General features: G+C 30.7%; 2 protein-coding genes across 4 annotated transcripts; one reads left to right on the top strand and one right to left on the bottom strand.

Annotated features, from left to right (window-relative positions):
• Positions 1-4042: 4042 nt before the first annotated feature.
• Positions 4043-11936, bottom strand: LOC111640569 (methyltransferase-like protein 5). Of its 3 annotated transcripts, none has more exons than XM_023386591.1 (5): positions 11716-11936; positions 11524-11632; positions 11192-11376; positions 9694-9776; positions 4391-5235 (listed from the first exon to the last, which is right to left on the bottom strand). In XM_023386591.1, the coding sequence occupies exons 1-5, from the start codon at positions 11813-11815 to the stop codon at positions 5071-5073; spliced, it is 642 nt and encodes a 213-aa protein (XP_023242359.1). In that variant the 5' UTR covers positions 11816-11936; the 3' UTR covers positions 4391-5070. The 3 variants fall into 3 exon arrangements, with proteins under 3 accessions (XP_023242360.1, XP_023242359.1, XP_023242361.1); XM_023386593.1 differs by having other exon boundaries at positions 11843-11893; XM_023386592.1 differs by lacking the exons at positions 4391-5235; positions 9694-9776 and adding an exon at positions 4043-4313.
• Positions 11937-13245: 1309 nt separating this feature from the next.
• On the top strand, positions 13246-15143 carry LOC111640568 (zinc finger HIT domain-containing protein 2-like). The gene has a single exon (XM_023386590.1). It carries the CDS (start codon positions 13344-13346, stop codon positions 14451-14453), a length of 1110 nt encoding a protein of 369 aa, XP_023242358.1. The 5' UTR covers positions 13246-13343; the 3' UTR covers positions 14454-15143.
• Positions 15144-20981: the final 5838 nt, after the last annotated feature.

The following is a 20981-nucleotide window of genomic DNA, read 5'->3' as shown; positions in this document are numbered from 1 at the left end:
GGGAGGTCTTATATTTCGCAATTCAGCAAAATCTGTGCTAGGTCTTATTTTCTGCGGATGTCTTATTTTCGGGGAAACACGGTAGTAACAAATTTATACTGATGATAAAAGATATTTATTGTGAATTGATTAACATAAAATTTTTGTTTTTAATTTCTAATAAGAATTAGCTTTAACTATATTTTTTCACAAAATGGACTTGCCCCACTTTCAAAATCAACAGCTTATTTAATTCTTTTAATTCATATTGTCGTTTATACATGTTCCAATGATTCACATTAAAATGCATCATCCAGCAAATAATGGCTATTAAACATACAAATAATTTGGTACACACATATATTATTTCATAAATCTTATCAAAACTTAATATTAATGATAAGCAGTATGATTGTTCAATTCTTACTTAATTGTATTGTAAAAAAATACACAAAAAATCAAATTTTCTTTCCTTTCTGACTTACGGGGTGGATAACTTCCAAATTCTGAAACATTATAATCAATAATGAAATAAAATTAAAGTTAAAAAAGGTAAAAGTAAATCAACTTTGCAGAGAAAGAACACTTTATTACTTTGGTACATCCCCAAAAATGCATTTTGCCAACAATATTAGGTCTCTTCAGTAAAGTTTTCAGTACACAAATTAAACTCCGATAATTTTCCATCATGGGTTTCCATTATAAGTTTCTACTTATATATCTGACAAAAGTTTCCCAGCATGTAGCTGTTAACACACCCATATTTAAATTAACCAAATTTTTTTACATAATTATGGCAAAATGCTCTTTGACTTTTCTTTTTACATTACTTTTTTCTTTATAAACAATTTTTACATTATTAACATTAATAATACTACAATGATGAATTATTAATTTTTAGTCTTACAGCTGCTAAATGTTCCGATAATCTGGTCTTCAATTTTCTCTTCATTTCTCCAATATAGAAACTTGGAATACTATATGTGCACTCGAGTCTGTAGAAAATTTGATTTTTTATGTATTTTTCTACAATACAATTAAGTAAGAATTGAAAATTAATCTGACTCCATTGTTTTAAATAGTTATTTTTGAGTATGATTAAAACTTTTTACACAAAATAAAATAACAATCATCAATTTTCTTGAATCAGTACCAAGGGGTTTTCACTAGTGATGTAACGAATATTCAGTTACTATTCGGTATTCGGCCTATTTTTCACTATTCGGCCAAATACTGAATATTTAATCACTATTCGGCCGAATACCTAAAAACAGGAGTAAGAAATAACAAAAACACAGTAAATTAATCATTTTGGTGTTTAGATTTAATGTTATGGGGTTAGTGTTGTTTGTTTATATTTATTTATAACTTGTAACATGCACAAAATAAAAAAGAAAATAATATTAATCACATGTATTCACAATTTATAATTACAAAGATCAGCACACGTACTGNGAAAATGCCTTTAAAAATATATATATTAAATATCTATATATTTTTAAAGGGTAATTTTTTTTAAATTAAATCATGGTTCTCAACCTTTTCAAGAGTAAACATTTTATGTGACTGGAAGATTTAATTTAAAATGACTGATTGTTGAACTAACATTTTTATTGGAATGACACGGCTTATAATTGCTAATATCTAAATAAATTCAAACTTATCATTATAAATTTCTGATTAAAGTAAGTGAAAGTTTTGTAATGTTATTTATGTTTTGGGATATATTGATACTGATAACAATATGTGGCACCTGATTTTTACAATATGACCTTTGTCCCAACAGTTCCCAAACTGAGTCTTCTCTCAGAAAGTGTTCTACATAGCATGTACTTTCAGACTGTGCCATATTTTACAAGACTTTACAAAAGGATGAGGAAGATGTGTCTAGCAGAGTTAAGAAATAACAGGTGTGCATATTTTTCATGTCCAGTTGATTCTTTGTTCCTCCATCTCAAATACAGTATTAAATTCTGTATGAAGATAGGGAAACTTGCCTCTGAAACATGGTAATTTCTGCAAGTTGCCTACAGATGTGACACCCTGGAAAGTGCAGTCTGCAAGTGGCACAGGTGTTTCCACAAGGGAGAGAAGATGTTCGTGACAATACAAGATCTGGATGACTGTCAATGTTGCATACTAACAAAATTGCAAGGAATGTTCAGCAGTGTTTAGCTGAAAACTGGCAAGTAATGGTGCAAATGTTATCAGAAAATGTGGAAATTTCAAAAATATTGTGCAAACATTCTATCAAAAGGCCTGCAGAAATAAAAACTCAATATGAGAATTGAATTTCAGAACCTTACTCTTGAGCAAAAAGTTGAACATGTCAAGAACACATTTTCTGGAAACTGCCTGAAATGATATAACCCTACTGCACTGTATCATTACAACAGATGCAGATGAAACATAGTGTTACCAGTACAACCTGCAAACCAAATAACAAAGTGATGAATGTGTAGGCCTTGCATTGCGATAGCCAATGAAAACCCTTGAGACAGCAATCAAAGACCATTCCAGTTGCATTTTTTTTTTATGCCAGAGGTATTATGCATAAAATTTCATTCCTTGCCCATACAGTTAATCATGACTAATCTAATGATCTACAGCAATTACTGTTGAATGTCCATTGCCATTGCCCTGAACTGATACCAGACCCACTAGTGGTATCATATTCATGATGATGCAAGACTTCATACCACTTTATCACTGCAAGAGTTCTTGGCTGGAAAACAGATGAGTGTTTGTCCATCCCCTATTCATCTGCCTGACTTGTCCCTCTAACTTTTTTATAGTAGTAACTCTTGCTTTTTTCTTTTCAGCACATAATTCTTCTGAATAAGCTATTTACATCTGATGAGGGCCACTTAAGCAGCTGAAAATGTTCATCTGAAGTAATAAACTATGCACTGGAAAATAAAAAGTACTACTTTAATTATTGTTTCAACTTTTTTATTTCATCTGAAACGGTTCTTGTAAGTCAGGAGTTTTAACAGGGTTGATGATATCCAATGGCTGTGTACACACAACTCCATTATAGAAGAGCAGCTCTGTAACTCCCAGAGCTGCTTTGAAGATCTTCAACACCATTGGAACCACTGTACTCGACCCCCTATAATACTGTTGATAATTCCGTTTTATATGAATTCCACGTTGTACGAGTCACTTAGATTTTACAAATACGTGAGCCATTCACAGCCCGGTACATGTATTTGTAAAATCTAAGTGACTCGTACAACATGGAATTCATATAAAACGGAATTATCAACAGTGTTATAGGGGGATTGACTGTATCATTGCACAAGAAGGCTATTTCAATGGCCACAACCTAATAAGTTTCATTTGTTGTGCCTCCCATATCCTCCCTACTCACCGGACCTTGCCCCGTGATTTTCACCTTTTTCCTAAGATGGCATTCATCTACACTCACGAAAGGCAGAAAATTCAACAGTTTCAATGATGTGATTGCTGCTGCAAAAAGTACTATGTGCCTGGTTGCAAATGAGGGGTTCCAGAACGTGTTCCAATTATTGTATAACCACTGTATGAAATGTGTTGCTGCAGAAGGCCAATACTTTTACTTTGAGGGTAATGTCATCTCAATGTGTAGTTTTATTCACTAAGAAAATAAATAACTTTTTCACAGTTTTTGAAACTAATTTGTATATATCATATGTATCATAAAAATGAATATTCATTAGTATATTCTGTTTTATCTTCAATTTTGTATTTGAATATTTAAATTTGTTCTTAAGCCTGATTGAAATTATATGGTTAAACTAGTTGGAAAGTTGCTAATTCTCTCTCACTGATAACTCTCTAATAAAAGACTTTTTATTTTAACAACTGCCAACAAAGAATTTGAGTTTCTAACAAACATTGAAAATTAGTTTCATTTTTTTTATATTCAGAGATCCAACTAAATTAAACTCATCTTGCTTACAGAAATCAAAATTTTATTTCCTAAAAATTTCTTAACAGCTGTTTTTTTCTTCTATTATTTGATTATTGTATTAGCCATTTTTTTTTTAAAACATGTTTTAGGAATTAAAATTTTCTGACTTCTATAAAAAAATAAAAACAAGTTCAAACTGAACAATTTTAATTGAAATTTAAAATGATTAGAAACTTACATTATTTATTTCTCTTTGCAGATCTTTTTGCATCGTTGGCAATACCTATTATATTTGGGATAGTCACGACAATTTTTTCTTGGATGATAGTATTTTTTGATAGTTTTATGCCCGGAATAAGTCCGCCGTCTCCATTATCTCCAAGCAAATATAGGTATACCAATTTTAAATTTTTCAAACTAAAAAGATTTGTAAAATTCCCTGTAACGAAAACAGTTACAAATCATTATTTATGATACTTAAGTTTTTCTTTTTCAGAAAGCAATCCGGACACAACTTTCATACTGCATACGTCATGGCATTAGCAAATGGCATAGCATGCTCCATTTTAATATCTTACTGGATTTAATTGCTTTCCATCTAATGAAATTTATATGTATTAATCAAGAATATGTGATTAATTTCATGTAATTCACCGTGCACTTTGTTTCTTTTACGGAACTGCATTCCAGATGCATTTCAATATTTTTTTTTGTTGTTGTTATATTGAATACATATTATTTATTTTTGTTATGCACTATAAGCTTTGGTTGTATGTAAACTTAGTCAAATCGCAGTATTAATTTAGTTACGCCGAGTATAATTGATAATAGATTTTCCATATCTTTATTTATTACAAAGTCATAAATACTCTTTATGTAACATGTAATTTTATACATAATGAACATGACTATTAAAATATTTATATTACAAGTTAATATCTACAGTAGTTATTGCTCAGAATCGTACATAGAATTAGTTGTAGTAGTTAATGTGTTTTTGCTGATAAAGGAAAGGTCGATAATTAGGGAAGTAAATTCACTTAAACTAATTCTAAAAGGAAGAAAAATGTAAATATTATATATTTTCTGAGTCTGTGATGATTATTTTGCTATAATATAATAAAATATGTTTGTAAGAATAAAAAATAAAATATTTTGAAAAAATTTAAATGGAAAAATTTTTCCAAATTAAAACATTAATTTCTATCACGAGATTTATCTTTGAAAGTAAATTTTATGAGATCAACATCTATGTGCACTTCAGCTTTTTTGTGGAATCTGTAAGTGGCAGGTATGCCAAATTTAAATTCTTCGATAATTTCCATGTTAACTCCCCAGTCGTCTGCTTTCTTCTTAATGTGCTGAAATAAAAAAATAACTATATTATTTTAAATAATTTTTCTAAAAGAATGCAGTGCACTTCAACAATAATTTTAAATAACTTTGGTGATTATTAAAAAAATATTTTTTTATTATTGTTTTACAAATTTGAAATCATTGGTAGATATTGCTGCTGCTGATATATAATAAGGTACTGTATGTGTTAATGCTATCCAAGTCATATCTTTATATGTAAGAGAAGAATTTCTCATAATAGATGCACAATTAAACATGATTCATTAATAGAGAGGTTGAGGCCGAAGTTTTAAACGCGAAAACGTGTACGTCAGACGTTCAATGCCGCTTTCCTGTAAGCCCAGAAGTTTGACAATGGTATTTGGATAGTCAGTGGACTCGTGCTCAACATTCCAAACACCATTGTCAAACTTCTAGGCTTACAGGAAAGCGGCACTGAACGTCCGACGTACACGTTTTCACGTTTAAAACTTCGGCCTCAACCTCACTAATCTTACTTGTACACAATAAAACTATGATGAAAATATAAAAGATTTTATAAATTGTTTTCATAAGTTAATAAGTGTAATGGTAAGATTTATGAAATATTTGTATCTTTACAATGTTACATAAATCTTTTAAGTAAATATAATGGTGCTAAAATTCATTGGGACTAGGTAAGTTTAATAAATTTCACGTAACCAATGATACACAAAATTCATATAATTGCATCATACATATTGCAATTAATGGTACCATTAGTGTACACTTGATCGCAATAAATATGAAAATAGAATTCTTTTAAATATCATCTAAGTAATTTTTAATCTTTGACTTTTCCAGTAATTGTGATGAGGAATCCAAAAATATAATAAAAAAAATGGGGGTCCATGACTTCGTTTTCGAGATGTAAGATCGTAGTATAAGCATGTGCAACAAAGCAATACACACAAATTGCTTGATGTGGACTTACAGAATTGAGTTCATTCTCAAAATTGAATTCATTCAAAATTGAATGGGTTGATTTTGATAAAACCTTGCCTTTTTCATTATGATGAGGAATCCAAAACTGTAATAAAAGTCCATTTAAATGTAAAAAAATAGGAGTCTGTGACTTAGTTTTAGGTATACAAAGATATTAAAGTGACAATATTTGTGCTCTCTGATGCAACCCAAGCACACCTAACGGAATTTAAACCTAGGTGTCAAAAATAAAAACAGCATTGCTTGCACCTATTGGAAAATATGCAGAAAAATGAATAAAACACAAGATTAAAGAAAATCTGTAGTGATTGCTTTATTCTTGAGTTGCCTCTCTGTATCTAGCCAGTTCAAGAATCATCTCTTCTGTGGCCAGCAGTTTCAAGGATAGCCTCTTTTGTGGCAGAGAGTGCAAAATTCACCTGTTTGCATCCTTCAGGTACAAGGATCACTTCTGGCTCCATCTCAATTTTATTGCAATATGATAGTCATGTAATGACCTAGTTTTTAGAGTTGAATAAAATGCTTTTAACCTACATACTGTATATTGTTCACCTCAAAAATATTAATAGGTATATTTTTAAAACAAATGACTACTCGATAAAATATCAGTTAATTATGGATTAGCATATATTGTATATGTGTAATAACATTTTCTTATAAGTAGTGTGGAGAGTTACAATTGTTTTTGTTTAGTTATTGAGTTGCAATTTGAAAAATTTGTACATCTATAAATTTCCACTGTTGTCCAACTGTCCGTCCTTCCTTAATCTCAAGAATGAAGTTAGAAAGAGGAAAGCTGAGACCAGACATGGAAAGCTTAAGAGAAAGAGGCTCCGATTAACTGTATGAAAACTTCCGAAGCACACCAGAAGTCATGTTATTTCAATTCAAAAATTTTTCCTGAAAGATGTTAGATAACTGGCATGACTTGATTACTAAAGGAAAAGTATGATGTACAGGGGCAAGACACTACTAATTTGAACAACATATATTTTATGTTAAATAAATTTAAAAATACAGTGGTACCTCGGTATACGTCTGCTTTAGAATACGTCCAATTCGGAATACGTTCTGTTTGGACGAAACAAATTTTGCTCAGTATATGACTTTTGTTCGGTATACAACTTAATTCAATTATACGTGCCATCTATGAACAGGTAGCACTATCGGTGTACTAGACCTGACTAGACATTCGCAGTGCCACAGTTTATAACTTTGTTAAATTTCTTCTGATTTTAATTTGTAATTAAAATGTTATTATTTTTATTAATCATGAATTGCAAAAAGGCAAGTGAAAAGCAACAGAAAACTAAAAGAATGACTAGAATCACAATGGAACTGAAAAAAGAGATCGTTGAGGAATACGAAGGTGGTATGCTTGTTCGAGATTTAACTGTTGCATACCGTATTCCAAGAACGACGATATCGACAATCATGAAAAATAAAGGCATTATTAAATCTGCTAACATTGCGAAAGGAGTTAAATCAATTTCTAAACAGAGATCAAAGACATTAGATCATGTTGAGAAATTGCTTTTGCTTTGGATAACTGAAAAACAGTGTGCTGGCGACATCGTATTGGAAGCAATTATTTGTGAGAAAGCTAAAAAGATACATGCTGATCTCATAAAAAATCAAGCAGGAACTAGCCAGGAAAGCCAGGTGTTTAAAGCCAGCAATTTTTTTTCATGAGAACGGATTAATCATTTTTATATTACTTCTTATGGGAAAGGTTGCTTTGGTATACGTCCTATTCGGTATAAGTCCAAACATTAGGAACGGATTAAGGTCATATACCAAGGTTCCACTGTATGATTAAAAATTGCAGCCTTGCATTGTGATGTCACAATAAAATAATTGCTCATTTATATTTGTATTTTTCCCATGATTTTACATTTATAGTTTTAAATATTTAAAAGTATAGAACAGTTTTTCTTTCAATTAGGTATTTGAGCCATTGATTTTGAAAATAGGGCAAGTGCATTTTATGTTATTGCTAGATATTTAATGGTAAGCAGTAATAAACTTATTTTATATTTTTTGTGGACTTATTTCATGCAAATTTAATATTCGATAATGGTTATCCGCATTAGGTGAAAAAAATCATGGTTTTGGTATGTGCCAATGAACTTGCCTAACTTTCAAAAGCAATGATTTTTGAAAATGTTGCTTTTCTTTGAATGGAATATAATTGTAATAACAAAAAATTGAATATTTTATTTCAACATTTCATACTTCTTTCAAAAAGCTATAATAAAACAAAAATAAATTTAATTTTATAGGAAAAAGTGGAGATAATAAGAAAAAATATTCAGCAATAAGTTGCATGCATATAATTATATTTAAAAATTTGCACCATCTACACTAAGAAACTGTTCGTGATGAATGGGTGGTACATAGCGTAATAAATCCATTATATTTTTCTTTAGTAATAGGCCTAGTTTTTGCATTTAAAGATGATAATACTTTTTTTTTTTTTTTTAAACTATTTGGCCTACCCTGTTTTGGTGATAAATCAAGAGTTTTAAATTGTGAATCTTTTTCCATCAATGTTTTATAAAACAATTTATAAGGCACATTTCTTGAAAATCCTATCCAGAAAATATTCAACCAATTGACAGTTTCTCCATCATCATATTTTGTTCTTTTCAAAATTGCCTCCTCCAGAGGTTTGATTGAATAGAAGTCTTCACTTTTCATTTCATGTACTGAAAATGCATTATGTTTGTGACATTTTTGTTTTAATTTGTAATAATCCTGGGCAACAGAGAGCAATGATCCTGCACTGTTGTTATTTAGAGTGGACTTGCCTCACTTTCAAAATCAACTCACAATAAATATCGTTGACAATATAAATTACTACCGTGTTTCCCCGAAAATAAGACAGTGTCTTATATTAATTTTTGCTCTGAAAAAGGGCCTAGGTCTTATTTTTAGGGAATGTCTTATTTTTTCCAGGAATAAGGATTCACATTCGTTATTAAACAAAAAAATTCCTAAGTCGAACTTAGACGAGAGTGACGTACATCCGGTGTGTCGAACTGTCGCCTTTTTATAGCGTCAACATCAGACTCGATGACCAATTAGTGCTTACTGAACTGTAGCACTATGCAAATGTAATTTCGCGTGATTCCCGGCCGACCAATTAGCCATCACTAGCTGTAACGTTATGCAAATCTGTGATTCCCAAGCCATAGTCTTATGCAAATCATGCCGCGTGGCGTAATTGTCTGCTGACCAATCAGTGGCTGTACTTTGAAAAAGCCAACGGCCACTTTCAACCATCTGTCGATGACCGTTACGACTAANTATATATATATATATACTTAAGATAAAATTTATAAAAAGCTTATATCAGAAAAGGAATGAAACAAAGTTATAATCATTTCAATGATAAAAATGAATTAGATCTTTTGTCATTGTAAATTTTATTAAACAATGTACTTTAGTTAGTTTTTACAAATCTCAAATCCTGAAATTAAATATACAGTATATCCTACCTCTCTGGTAGATGTTTTGTGCATACTGTAGACAGCTGTTTTGGCTAAACCCAAGGCAGTTTTTAAAAATATCATATCAATTCCTAAAAAATTATCAAATTTCTATGTTAAAAATTATCAAAATTAATATTATAAACTATACTATAAACTATTAATAAAATATGTACCGTATTTACTTGCATATAGGACGAGGTGTGACTTTAAAGATCAAAATAAAGAAAATTACATTTATTAATACAATTCTAATTTTATTTTGTTTAATCACAAATAAAATATCAAACGTAAATGCACACATTGTCTCACAAAAATTACTGGCATTTTAAACTTTAAGGAAAAATCTTGTAAAATCAACAACATAATTTGTTAATGTAAAGCTGGACAATCAAGAACATATTTTTGCCAATTCTTAACAGTCAAATCCCCTCTCCATCGATTACACTTATGAGTTTCTCCAAATTCTGATTTCTGAATAATCATCTGTTTTCACATGGGAATGGATTAAAACTTATATCAGGCTCCTGTGTAATTTTGGAATTTCAATCTGGATTTAATTCAAAAGCTTTGCTTTTCATATTGCTATTCATCTTTACTCCTGACAATATATAAGAACGATTCAAACAACCCAGATAAAATACTTATGTTTTTAAATACAAGAGGGTAAGCATCTGGTAAAAAATGCAAATACACAGTTCACAAAAATTATTTGCAAAAAACGCAAAGAATCTTTTGCTCGTGCGTATAGGATAACCTAGGAATTTGAAGCCGTGATAAATGAATAAAAACATTGTCTTATATGCGATTAAATACAGTAGTTAAATTTTGTATAATTATAAACAAAAGTGAAATTTAATTAATATGATTTTCTCAAAAGCTTTCTTGAATTTATCAAAATATAAATTTACCTTTAGGTAGAAATGCAGCTCTGAATGAGGCAGTTGGGACCTTATCAGAGCTGTAGAACATGCCTCTAGGAGTAAAAAAGTCAAAGGAACTCATGGTTTACATATGGTCCTTTGCAAGATATAGCCTCCCAGAAATAAGCCCATTTGGAATTTTGAAGACCTTCCAAAAAGCAGTAAAATTTAAAAGTGAAAACAAAAAAAATCCGGAACTATTTTTCTAAACAATGCTAAAAATCAACTATTTTCCTTTTTAATGAACAGCTAAAGCTCTGACATGTAATAACAGACAGGGGTCTAATATGGGAGCTGCAAAAAAGTCTAGAAGAGCCACAGTTTGGCCACCATGGCTATATACCATTGTTATACTATTACTACACTATCTCTCACAAAGGGTCGTATGTAGAACATTCTTCCATTCAGTTTTCTACCGCTACAGAATAATCTACAGCTCCAATAAAGTCCCAACTGCCTTGTTCGGAGCTGAATTTCTACCAGTATTTTTATATGTCTACATCAATTATGGCATAACATTTGCATTTGAAAGTTTTGCTCGGAAAACTTAACACAAAGAAATCAAATGAAAGCCGAGTTATTACCTTTCCGTTTTTTTGTACCAAATGGAGGATTCATGACGACCGTATCAAAAACTTTAGACCAGCGCGAATCTGCAAGATGTACCACATCCATCTGAATGAGATCGACGTTTGTCACCTCCAATTTTTCACAATTTGCCAAACACACCGACAATGCTTCGTCATCTACATCCACTCCTATACATATGCTGAAAGGAAAGAGCACCCAATAAGATCAATTAATGTGTTGTATTCAGCATTTATATCAAATAACTTTAGGCTATTTCCTAGCGTGTACTCGAGATAAAAGATGAAATATATTGATTTAAAACGTTTGGCCAAGACTAGGAACTTACTCTGCTCCAAGTAGGGATGCTCCAATCGCTAATATACCACATCCGCATCCGAGATCCGCAACCGCATTGCCCAAACCGGAGGCAGTGTGAATCATATAAAGCATTTTTGCTAAATATAAAAGACGATTGTTAAAAATCAAATTTAAAAAAAATCTACGTACTCCTATTCATCTCTACGGTTAAACTGACAACCTGCTATGTCAGCCGGTGTTGTATATTGTTCCAACTGATATTTCGATTTATGAAATGTTTCCATCTGCTGCAATACGCTTTTTAATTCTTTAAGCTTCATGTTTATAAGAAAATAATACAAAATAACCTTTTATAAATCAGCAATTCAAAAAACCTGCATCCTCGACCGATTAAGTGTGACGTCAGCGCAGACTAGCGTAGAAACACAAGAATACAATGAAATCACGTGGTCGGATTCTTTTTCCGTACGATTTTATTTTTCGATTCCATTTCTTTTAAAATTAACGGAAAATGTCGTTGGAAAGCGAAAGGATTTGGTCTGTATTAAAGGAAACTGTGACAAAGTTGTACGTCGTTGCTTATTTTAGACGCATACACGGCTACATGAAATTATATTCCCAAGCATGGAGTTTAAATATCGATTTAAACGATATACCAGAAGATATCAGAGTAATTTATGACGAAATTCATAATTATTGGCTAGAAACAGAAGGCGAAATTCATCACTCGATGAGAAATCCCGAGAAAGACAGCGAATTTATTAAAGATATCAGAAAAATATACAGCCAGCTGCCGGTGCATAGCGATTTCATTAAGCGACTGATCGATTCCGCCTCCTCTTTGTCGGATAATTTTGGCAATCTTTATTGTTTTTGTCAGAAATTTCACGCACTAGTCGATTTATTCAAAGAACGGGTTATGAAAACACCGGAGAAGACGGCCGAGGAACGTTGGCAAATGGTTAACTTGAAGGAAAACATCGGAAAATATACAATTGCTATAGAACAGGAAAGGGATAAGTTAGATTACTTATTGGAAGATCTAAATAGGAAATTGAAAGAAACAGAACACGTTCTATGTAGAGTAAAGAGCGAGATAGACTTTGCCGAAAGAGTCGGGCAAGCAGAAATCTTCAGAACAGTCAAGCTAAGTAGAAAAACGATCGACGACATATATACCACCTATTTACTCGAGTGCGAAGAGATCGATGACGAAATTAAATTGATTAATAAGAAATTAGAAGAGTCGAGAACGGCACACAACACAATGGAAGTTCAGCGGAGGAGGAAGAAGCAACTTATGGAGTGTGGTTTAAAAGAAGAAATCGAAAGATTCGACAAAATTATGTTTCAGAAGGAAAGCCAGTGTGCTAGATATCAGAGAGAGATAGATAGGATTAGAAACGATTGCAAGACTATCAACGCCAAAATCGATCCCATTGAAGAGGAGTATCGGATGGTGATCGCAAGAAGAGACGACGAAGCCGCGAATATGAAAAATAAGATGAGAGAGAATGTGGCTGCTATACTTATTCAGACAGCTTCTAAAAATTATTTACAAAGAAAATCCTTCACGAAAAAGAAAACAAAACGTAAAAAAAAGAAGAATCTTTAAGAGTGACTGAAAGAAAAATCTGATAATATGCAATGTATAATAATTCGAATATTTATAAGAAAGAAAATAAAATTTATAAACGTGTTTTTCTAGATACAATATTTTTATTTAAAAGAAATTTTGTTTCAAAATAACGTTAAATGTGTTATTTTTTAAATAATAATAGTTAATTGGCAACACTTAACTTTAGTAGTTGTGTTTCTGTTATTTCTGTAAGTCGGTGTTACGAGGCCATGTTTTCTGTTAATGATAAATCTTCTGTGACGTCTGCGAAGAAAGTTGAGTGTAAGTTTTGTTGCAGGGAGGCGAAATATACTTGTCCTCGCTGTAACTGTAACTATTGTAGTGTTAAGTGTTATAAGTGCAACGAGCACGTGCAATGCAGCGAAGAGTTTTACAAAGCATGGGTGATGACAGAGATGAAAAATAGAAAAGAATGTGCTGATACCAAATTAGAAATGTTAAAAACTTTAAAACGGTTGCATGAAGAAGAAAGAGAAGAAGATGATGATGATGATCTTGAAAATAAAATTAATTTTATTCAAAATTCTGATAACTTAAAAGAGGAAGATCTCTGGAAGTTTCTAACCAAAGATGAAAAAGACAGATTTCAAGAAATAGTTAATAGTGACGAGGTAGAAACTATTTTGCCAGTTTGGAACCCTTGGTGGAATATAAGAAAACCACGCGTTCAAGAGCTATGTTCTAGCGAAGATAGACAGCTAGATATCCAACCGTTAAGTCGGTTAACGTCTCGTCTTCCTTCAGAATGTATAAAATATAATCTGGTAAATGTTGTGTATAGTTATGTTTATGTAGCCAAAAAGTATAATGGTGATTATTGTGATTTTCCTGCAGAGACAGTTGGTGCTATTTTATACCTTTCACCTGTGTTATATACCAATGCAAATTTTAATAATGTAAGCGAGGCAGTACAATACTGTATCCAGAAACTATGCATAGGAAATGGCGACTTCTTTTTGGTACGAGAAGCGGCAGTGGAATTATTAAAAGATGTGTCGTCGATATTCGAAAGTATAGACCCGTGCGTGCCCGAGAAATCCGTGATAAATAGCTTATCGGATGTGATTAAATTATTCAGAGAAGTGAAAAAATGCTCGGGTCATTTCAAAAATAAAAGCAAAGTGTTAATCGAGAAAGAAAAATTAAAAAAATCCATTAAAAAATTGGAATATTTTATTAGCTGGAGTGTGGAGTATAATACATGTTTTCAGCAGCTTATTTCCGAGTTGGAGATAGAATATATATCTTCGGTTGAAAACACATTACCATGTGTTAAAATAGAAAGGAAGAAAACAGCAATAATAGAGGAATTAACATAAATTGTGCATAACTTACTGTTTGAAGATTATATATAATTTATTTTTAGAAATAAGTTTATTAAATTTATTGTATTTGATTTTACAAAGTATCTAAGCTTTACATGCATATGTATATAAATTCTGAAATATAAAATTTTAATAAACAATGCAAAATGTTCTAAAAAAATGTGTGTTTGTACACACACACACAAATAATTGTTCATGCAGTCAATATTTTAAATATAACTTACAAGCGGTAAAGTATCTTTGAACAAACTTTAAAAGTAAAAATTTTATATAGAAAGATTCTAGTCAAAATAACATGGTTTTTATAAAATACTTACATAAATATGCAAACTTAAAAAAAAACATGCAGAAAAAATTTAATAATCACATCCATGCATTTTTGATATCATAGGCATCATACGTAAGAATATATGACAGAGAGCAATGTTACAAGATTTTTATAAAAAAGTAGGCAAAGTATTTTAATATAAAAAGTGCACAAGTTTATTCTCTGTGTTATATATTAATTTAAATTTGTTCACATTAGGATTCCATATGCTATTACTGGTTTAAAATATGGATGTAGTATATTTCACATAGGCTGTATATAGAATTTTGTTTTAATACAAAATGTTCCATTGTATTATAATTCTTGATAGAACAAAATTTAAAATATTTAGAACTTTTGTATGTCCTGTTCTTAATTTCATACACATTCTTAATCATAATTAAGTTGTAAGTTGAAGATAGATGTTTGGTCAAAAATTTTAATAAAACTATTGTCTATCTGTACTAAATAATTTTGTTTCCTTATATATTCTAATTCAATTAATTTGAATTTAGTTATTTGAAAAGAATTCAAATAAAATTAAGATTGTCCAACATACAGTGAATTTATTGGTGTATTTATTTTAATTAATAAAATAACATGTCTGACAGAATTTATCTAATATTTTAAAATAAAAAATATGAATTTATATGTTTTTATTAAACAATAATTTTACTATTCAAGGTTAATCAAGATCAGGAAAAAATATTTAAATGATTGTACTGATAAAATAGTATTTTTCTTCCATAGGAAATAAAAAGGATACCATTAGTTTTAATATATCTTAAACTTATTTCTTTTTAGTACAGTATTAAAAATTGAATTAAAAAAGATATATGACTAAGTAATAATTTTAATTATCTGAATAATAGCTTATTATAACATCACTTGTGTAAATTCTCATATAATTTAATTCATATGATAATGTACTTATTGCAAAATATAATTTTTTGATATTCATCTACTGTTTGCTTTAATAAAAAACTTAATTTGTATGATTTAAATTTTTAATACATTTTCCTTTTTTTTATGAATTTTTCATAAATAACTTTCCCGTGGGGCCGTCCATATATTGGGTGGTTACAAATGAAATGACGTTTTCTAAACTTTAAACTTTCCTACCTTGTAGTTTAATTGTTTTCCATGTAAACAGTGCTGTATGTTTGCAAGTGGAAGAGCACACGTATATGTAAAAAAATGTACACTCATTTATATTGTGAATTCCACATGTTTAAAGAGTACTTTTTCTGACGGTATGAAAAAACGGAAATTGAATAATTTTCTTTTACGAGTATAAGCAGAGACATAATGCAGCCGAAGCAATCCGAAATACCAATAAAACTTTTGGTAAGTTTTATTGGTATTTCGGATGATATATTTAAACTGTGAGTGAGTAAGCCACATGCATTGGTACAAAAAATTTCATTCCGGGAATACAAATCTCGAAAATCAGAATTGAAGAACATCACTTGACTGTCAGGGAAATTGCATTAATCAACCATTCTTCGACATCTAAACATGTTAGGGAGTTTCTTAACATTCCCTATCGATTAAAATTATTTAGCAGTAAATTTTCTGGCTTTGGCCGAAGCAAATTTTTTGGTCACGTCACTAAAATTTGTTTGCTTAAGCCCTGGTCACACTATGCGATTTCTAGCCGCGCAGGCGACTGCAACTGCAACAAGCGCGAGTCGCGCGCGTCTTCTCGTGGTCACACATTGTTTGTTGACGTTGCAACTCGGAAACACGTGGNGTGACAGCGGGCCAATAGAGAGCAGGATCCTTGCCATAATACGGTTCGTGCGCCAGTTTTTGTACGTGCGTTAATCAAGCCGAATAGTTTGGCTGAATATTCGGCTATTCGGCCACGCTCCTGGCCGAATATACTATTCGTTACAACACTAGTTTTCACCTGTGTAAATGAATAAATGCCAGTTAAGCACCTGAATGCTAATTCAAATAATAAAATAAAAAGTTTGCAAAATTTTCCCAATCAGATGCAACACCGCATGAGAAATGTGCAATTAGTACACTTCTCACATGATATGCACTTCTCCTTTAGTATGAAAATGATATCATAAAAACAGCTGTCTTCTTCTGACGTGTTGTAGTTTGTGATTTAGCATTTGGTAACATCTAAAGGCACAAAGTTTCATAGCAACAAATTCAGTTTTAAACTAAACTGTGGATTTTGTGGAAAATAATGGAAAAGCAGCAGCTGTCAGAAAATTTGAAGTTGATCCAAATTTTCTGTAGGAAGAATTCAAGAATGATATAACAATGAAACGAAGCTTTGACCTAGCATTGGATCTGGCACCTCCAAGAGAAGTTGATCAAGGAGGTGAAAGAAAAAATCTGAAAGTGAAGAAGTGGAGGAGAAAATAAAGAACTGGATAGATGAGATGCAAAGCAAATGGCATTTCATTTCAAGAAATTGTATATTGTATTGGAAAATGATTATGAAGAATGCCAATGTTGCATTCAATAATGGAACTGTTTGCAATTCAACTGTGGAGAACTTCAAAGTCAGTCATGGTTGGTTGCAGAATTTCCTGGCAAAGGACATCCTCTTGCACAATGAATGACCAAAAGTCAAAAAATTTCCCCACAAGTTCAAGACAAGTTGGAAAAGTTCATTCTGTTTGTCTGATTTCTGATTATACAGAAATACAAATTGAATGTAATTTGATGAACTTGCCTGTGACAATGACTTGAGCATTTCGGCTCATTTTGTGCTAATTTGAATGACAGAAAAATCCTGCTCTAGCAAAGTTTTGTGTGCATTGAAGAAAGTTGCCACCTTTAGAGACAAAGGTCTTTGTGAAGATAAAGAAATGATAAAAATCAAGAGAATTGAAATTGTGCTCAGCACAAATGGTTGGATGAACAGAGACTGACCATCAAATGGCTATACAAAGTCTGGGGTCAATTAGTATTTAAGCAACAGTTGCTGGTTTGGGATGCTCACAGATTCCATTTTGTGACTTCCACTAAGGCTGAACTAGCAAAGACCAATATTCAGCCTCATCCAAGCCACAGATGTTTGCTGGAACCACCTTTCAAGGATTGCTATTCTGAGAAGTACAAGAAATGGAATCTGGATGGCAAGAAGTTTTCCACTCCTACCAAGAACTAGCATTCTCCTGAAAGTAAAATTGTTCATTGGATGAAGATGTATGATTAGATTCCTGAAGAATGTTCTCAACAACTTGGAAAATGAAATGATCTCTTTTCTGAAAGGTGCTGACAGTCCTCTGAGCCATTATTAGGACAAAATAGGAGCTCCTGAATCAGTTTAGAGTATCGGAGATGGAGCGCCAAGAATATAAGGAAGATGAAAGAGAACAACAATCTTTGTGTGAGAAATTCAAATAGTGATTAGTCAGACTATTGAGAAAATAAAACAATAAGTTGAAGAAAACAATACTTTTTTTATTGATAATTTACAATATTACTAAAAATACTGGAAATTGCATTTATAATTTAGAAATGGGGCCCAACATTCTTTGTTTCTGAGTAATATTACCATACAAAAATAAAACAAAATATGGTAATCAAAATAATCAACAGCAAAAGTTATGCACTAGGCCTCAAATAAGAGCTGGGAATTTAGACCAGTGCTAATGTGTTCAAGCACTAATCTAGAAAATACAGTATTTAGTCTTATAACAATGTCGTCCATTTAAATATAAGTGAAAATAATAATCATTTCAGATTATATTTTTTTCAATTTTTAAAAATTTCAATCTGATCATCAAAAATACATGGTACAGTACATAGTGATAATGCAATTAACAAATATGCTGTTCCTAAACAGTATTTAGTTTCAAGTACTCAAGTTTAAAAAGGAACTAAAAAAAGCAAATAGATATTGAAATTGGTGATAAAATATCCATATTAAATGAAAATAGTGTATAATATACAATAAAAGAGATAAAAAATTTTGACTATTTCAGAGTCCAAGTAACAAGTATCAATAGTATCTGTTAACTATTATGTCAGTGGAATAATTATACCAATTTATTTATACCAACTATTGTCTGTAAAGTTGCACAATACTAACAACAGCACATGCTTATTCCTCACTATTTCACTCCTTATTTCACTTTTAAGCAATACAGAACTAGTACAAAAATGAGGAAACAAAAAAAGTTGATAACATGCATGCAAAACCATAATTATTGACAGCATATTTTGATTCACATTCACAATGTAACTGGAACAGTTTGAAATTAAGCAAAAGTAATACAAATTTAAAATAAAAGTAGCAATTGTAACATTATTTCAGTGCTTTTGTAGCCTTCACAAAAGCAAAAACAGACTACTGGTTAAAAAATGAAAAATCTGATTTTTGTTCCTGATGATTAGACATGAAGAAAGGAAGACAATGTAATTTCTCCAGATTTTTAATTAATTAAATGGCTGACGGTATTTTTTAAGAGATTACTAGTTACATTCAATTTTTAAAATATGTTTAACTTGCATTTTATGACATTTGATTGATTTCACATGGTATCTATGTTGTAAATACATATGATATATGTAACTTTGTTGTGGATTAATGGAAATTTTCTACACTGCTCTATTTATCCACTTAGCTCCTAAGTATTATTTATCCAACATCAACAACTAATCAAGTTTTTTTTGTATGTAGCAAAGTTTGCAAATTTCAACTTATGATCTTTAACCAGAAAAGCAAGAAAATAGTAATTTTTTTGATTAATCCAGAAATACGTCGTAAATTTAGAAAACTAAAAATATATTTTTTGAATCCCAATGTAATGGTCACATTTCTTCAAACTGTCAAGTCTAAGCAGACAAGAATATCATCCAATATATTTTAATACCACTCTTAATCTAAATGCATTTCAGGCTCTTAAGTACTGTACATGCCATATTAATACAATAAACTGAATAAACAATTACATAAAATAAAACAAATATCTAAACATCTACATATCTTTACATAACATAATTAGTAAAATTTTCTGTAACCAGTAAACATTGATCTTATTTTTTAAAAATTATACAAACAACTTAAGGTATGCCAGACCATACTTTAAACTGACAATAAATGCAACTGGTGTTATATTTACACATTGACGTTTACACATTTTATTATTGCAATTAGTCCAATTCAAAGTATTTGTATTAGCTAGCATACGATTATTTAAATTTATTTTGCTTCTTTACAGACACACTAAGGTGACATTATTCAACACTTGGCAGATTATTCACCACTTTATTTAGTTGGGACGCTACTTACAAGTTGCGTTTCGGGCATTAGCCCCTCTTCAGCCAACTCAAAAGCACATATCAGAATCAAAATTTAAATTTATATTATTATTATGTTTTGATTTCAAAATGTTCTTAAATTTCTTTTTATAATTGTCAGTTTCTTTGTGTAATTTTTTAATATTTTGTTTATCGATATCAAACAGTTTTCTTCAATGTGTAAATAAAATTGTAGAGCAACTCAAACATCTGATTTTAGAGGATTACTGTACTTAGAAAACAGCAGTAAAGGGTTAACATGAGTTGACTGTGTATTTTATTACTTAAATCAAATTGGTAATTATTGAAAATATAATTGTATTGTTTCCTATTTTATCTGCAGAAAAATCATTTTCAAAAATAAAATTGCTGATTGGAAGTAGTTCTCGATCAATGTGTCGAGAGAATTTCTTCACTTTCAATCTTGTCCATTGAAGAGATATTGCTGCAGTAATGGACTCATTTTTTGCAATTGATGAATTCAGCACTACTAAAAGCAGAAGAACAATTTTGTAGGTGGATTTCTGTACACCTACAAATTTTCTAATTCATTGTAAAACTATCGTACACATTTTTATTAATGTGCTTTACTGTTGTTTCTATATTAAAAATGTTCTTGTTACTAGAGATCTGAATAAGCCTAACCTCTACCTCTATCACTCTTTCAATGAGCCTGAGAAATAAATTTTGCTTAAGTGGCCTCTAGTGAAAATATTTGCATTAAACTTTACTAATTTAAAGTTAAATAAAATCTTATAATTGTTAATTATATACACATATCCTTGGACTTTTTATGTATTTATTACTTTATATATATATATATATATACTTAAGATAAAATTTATAAAAAGCTTATATCAGAAAAGGAATGAAACAAAGTTATAATCATTTCAATGATAAAAATGAATTAGATCTTTTGTCATTGTAAATTTTATTAAACA

The sequence above is a fragment of the Centruroides sculpturatus genome, unplaced genomic scaffold, assembly GCF_000671375.1.
Source record: "Centruroides sculpturatus isolate CEXI.00-Female unplaced genomic scaffold, Cexi_2.0 scaffold1379, whole genome shotgun sequence".
Classification (NCBI taxonomy): Eukaryota; Metazoa; Arthropoda; class Arachnida; order Scorpiones; family Buthidae; genus Centruroides; species Centruroides sculpturatus.
Note: the sequence above shows the minus strand (reverse complement) of the source record. Positions and strands in the feature narration are given on the sequence as shown.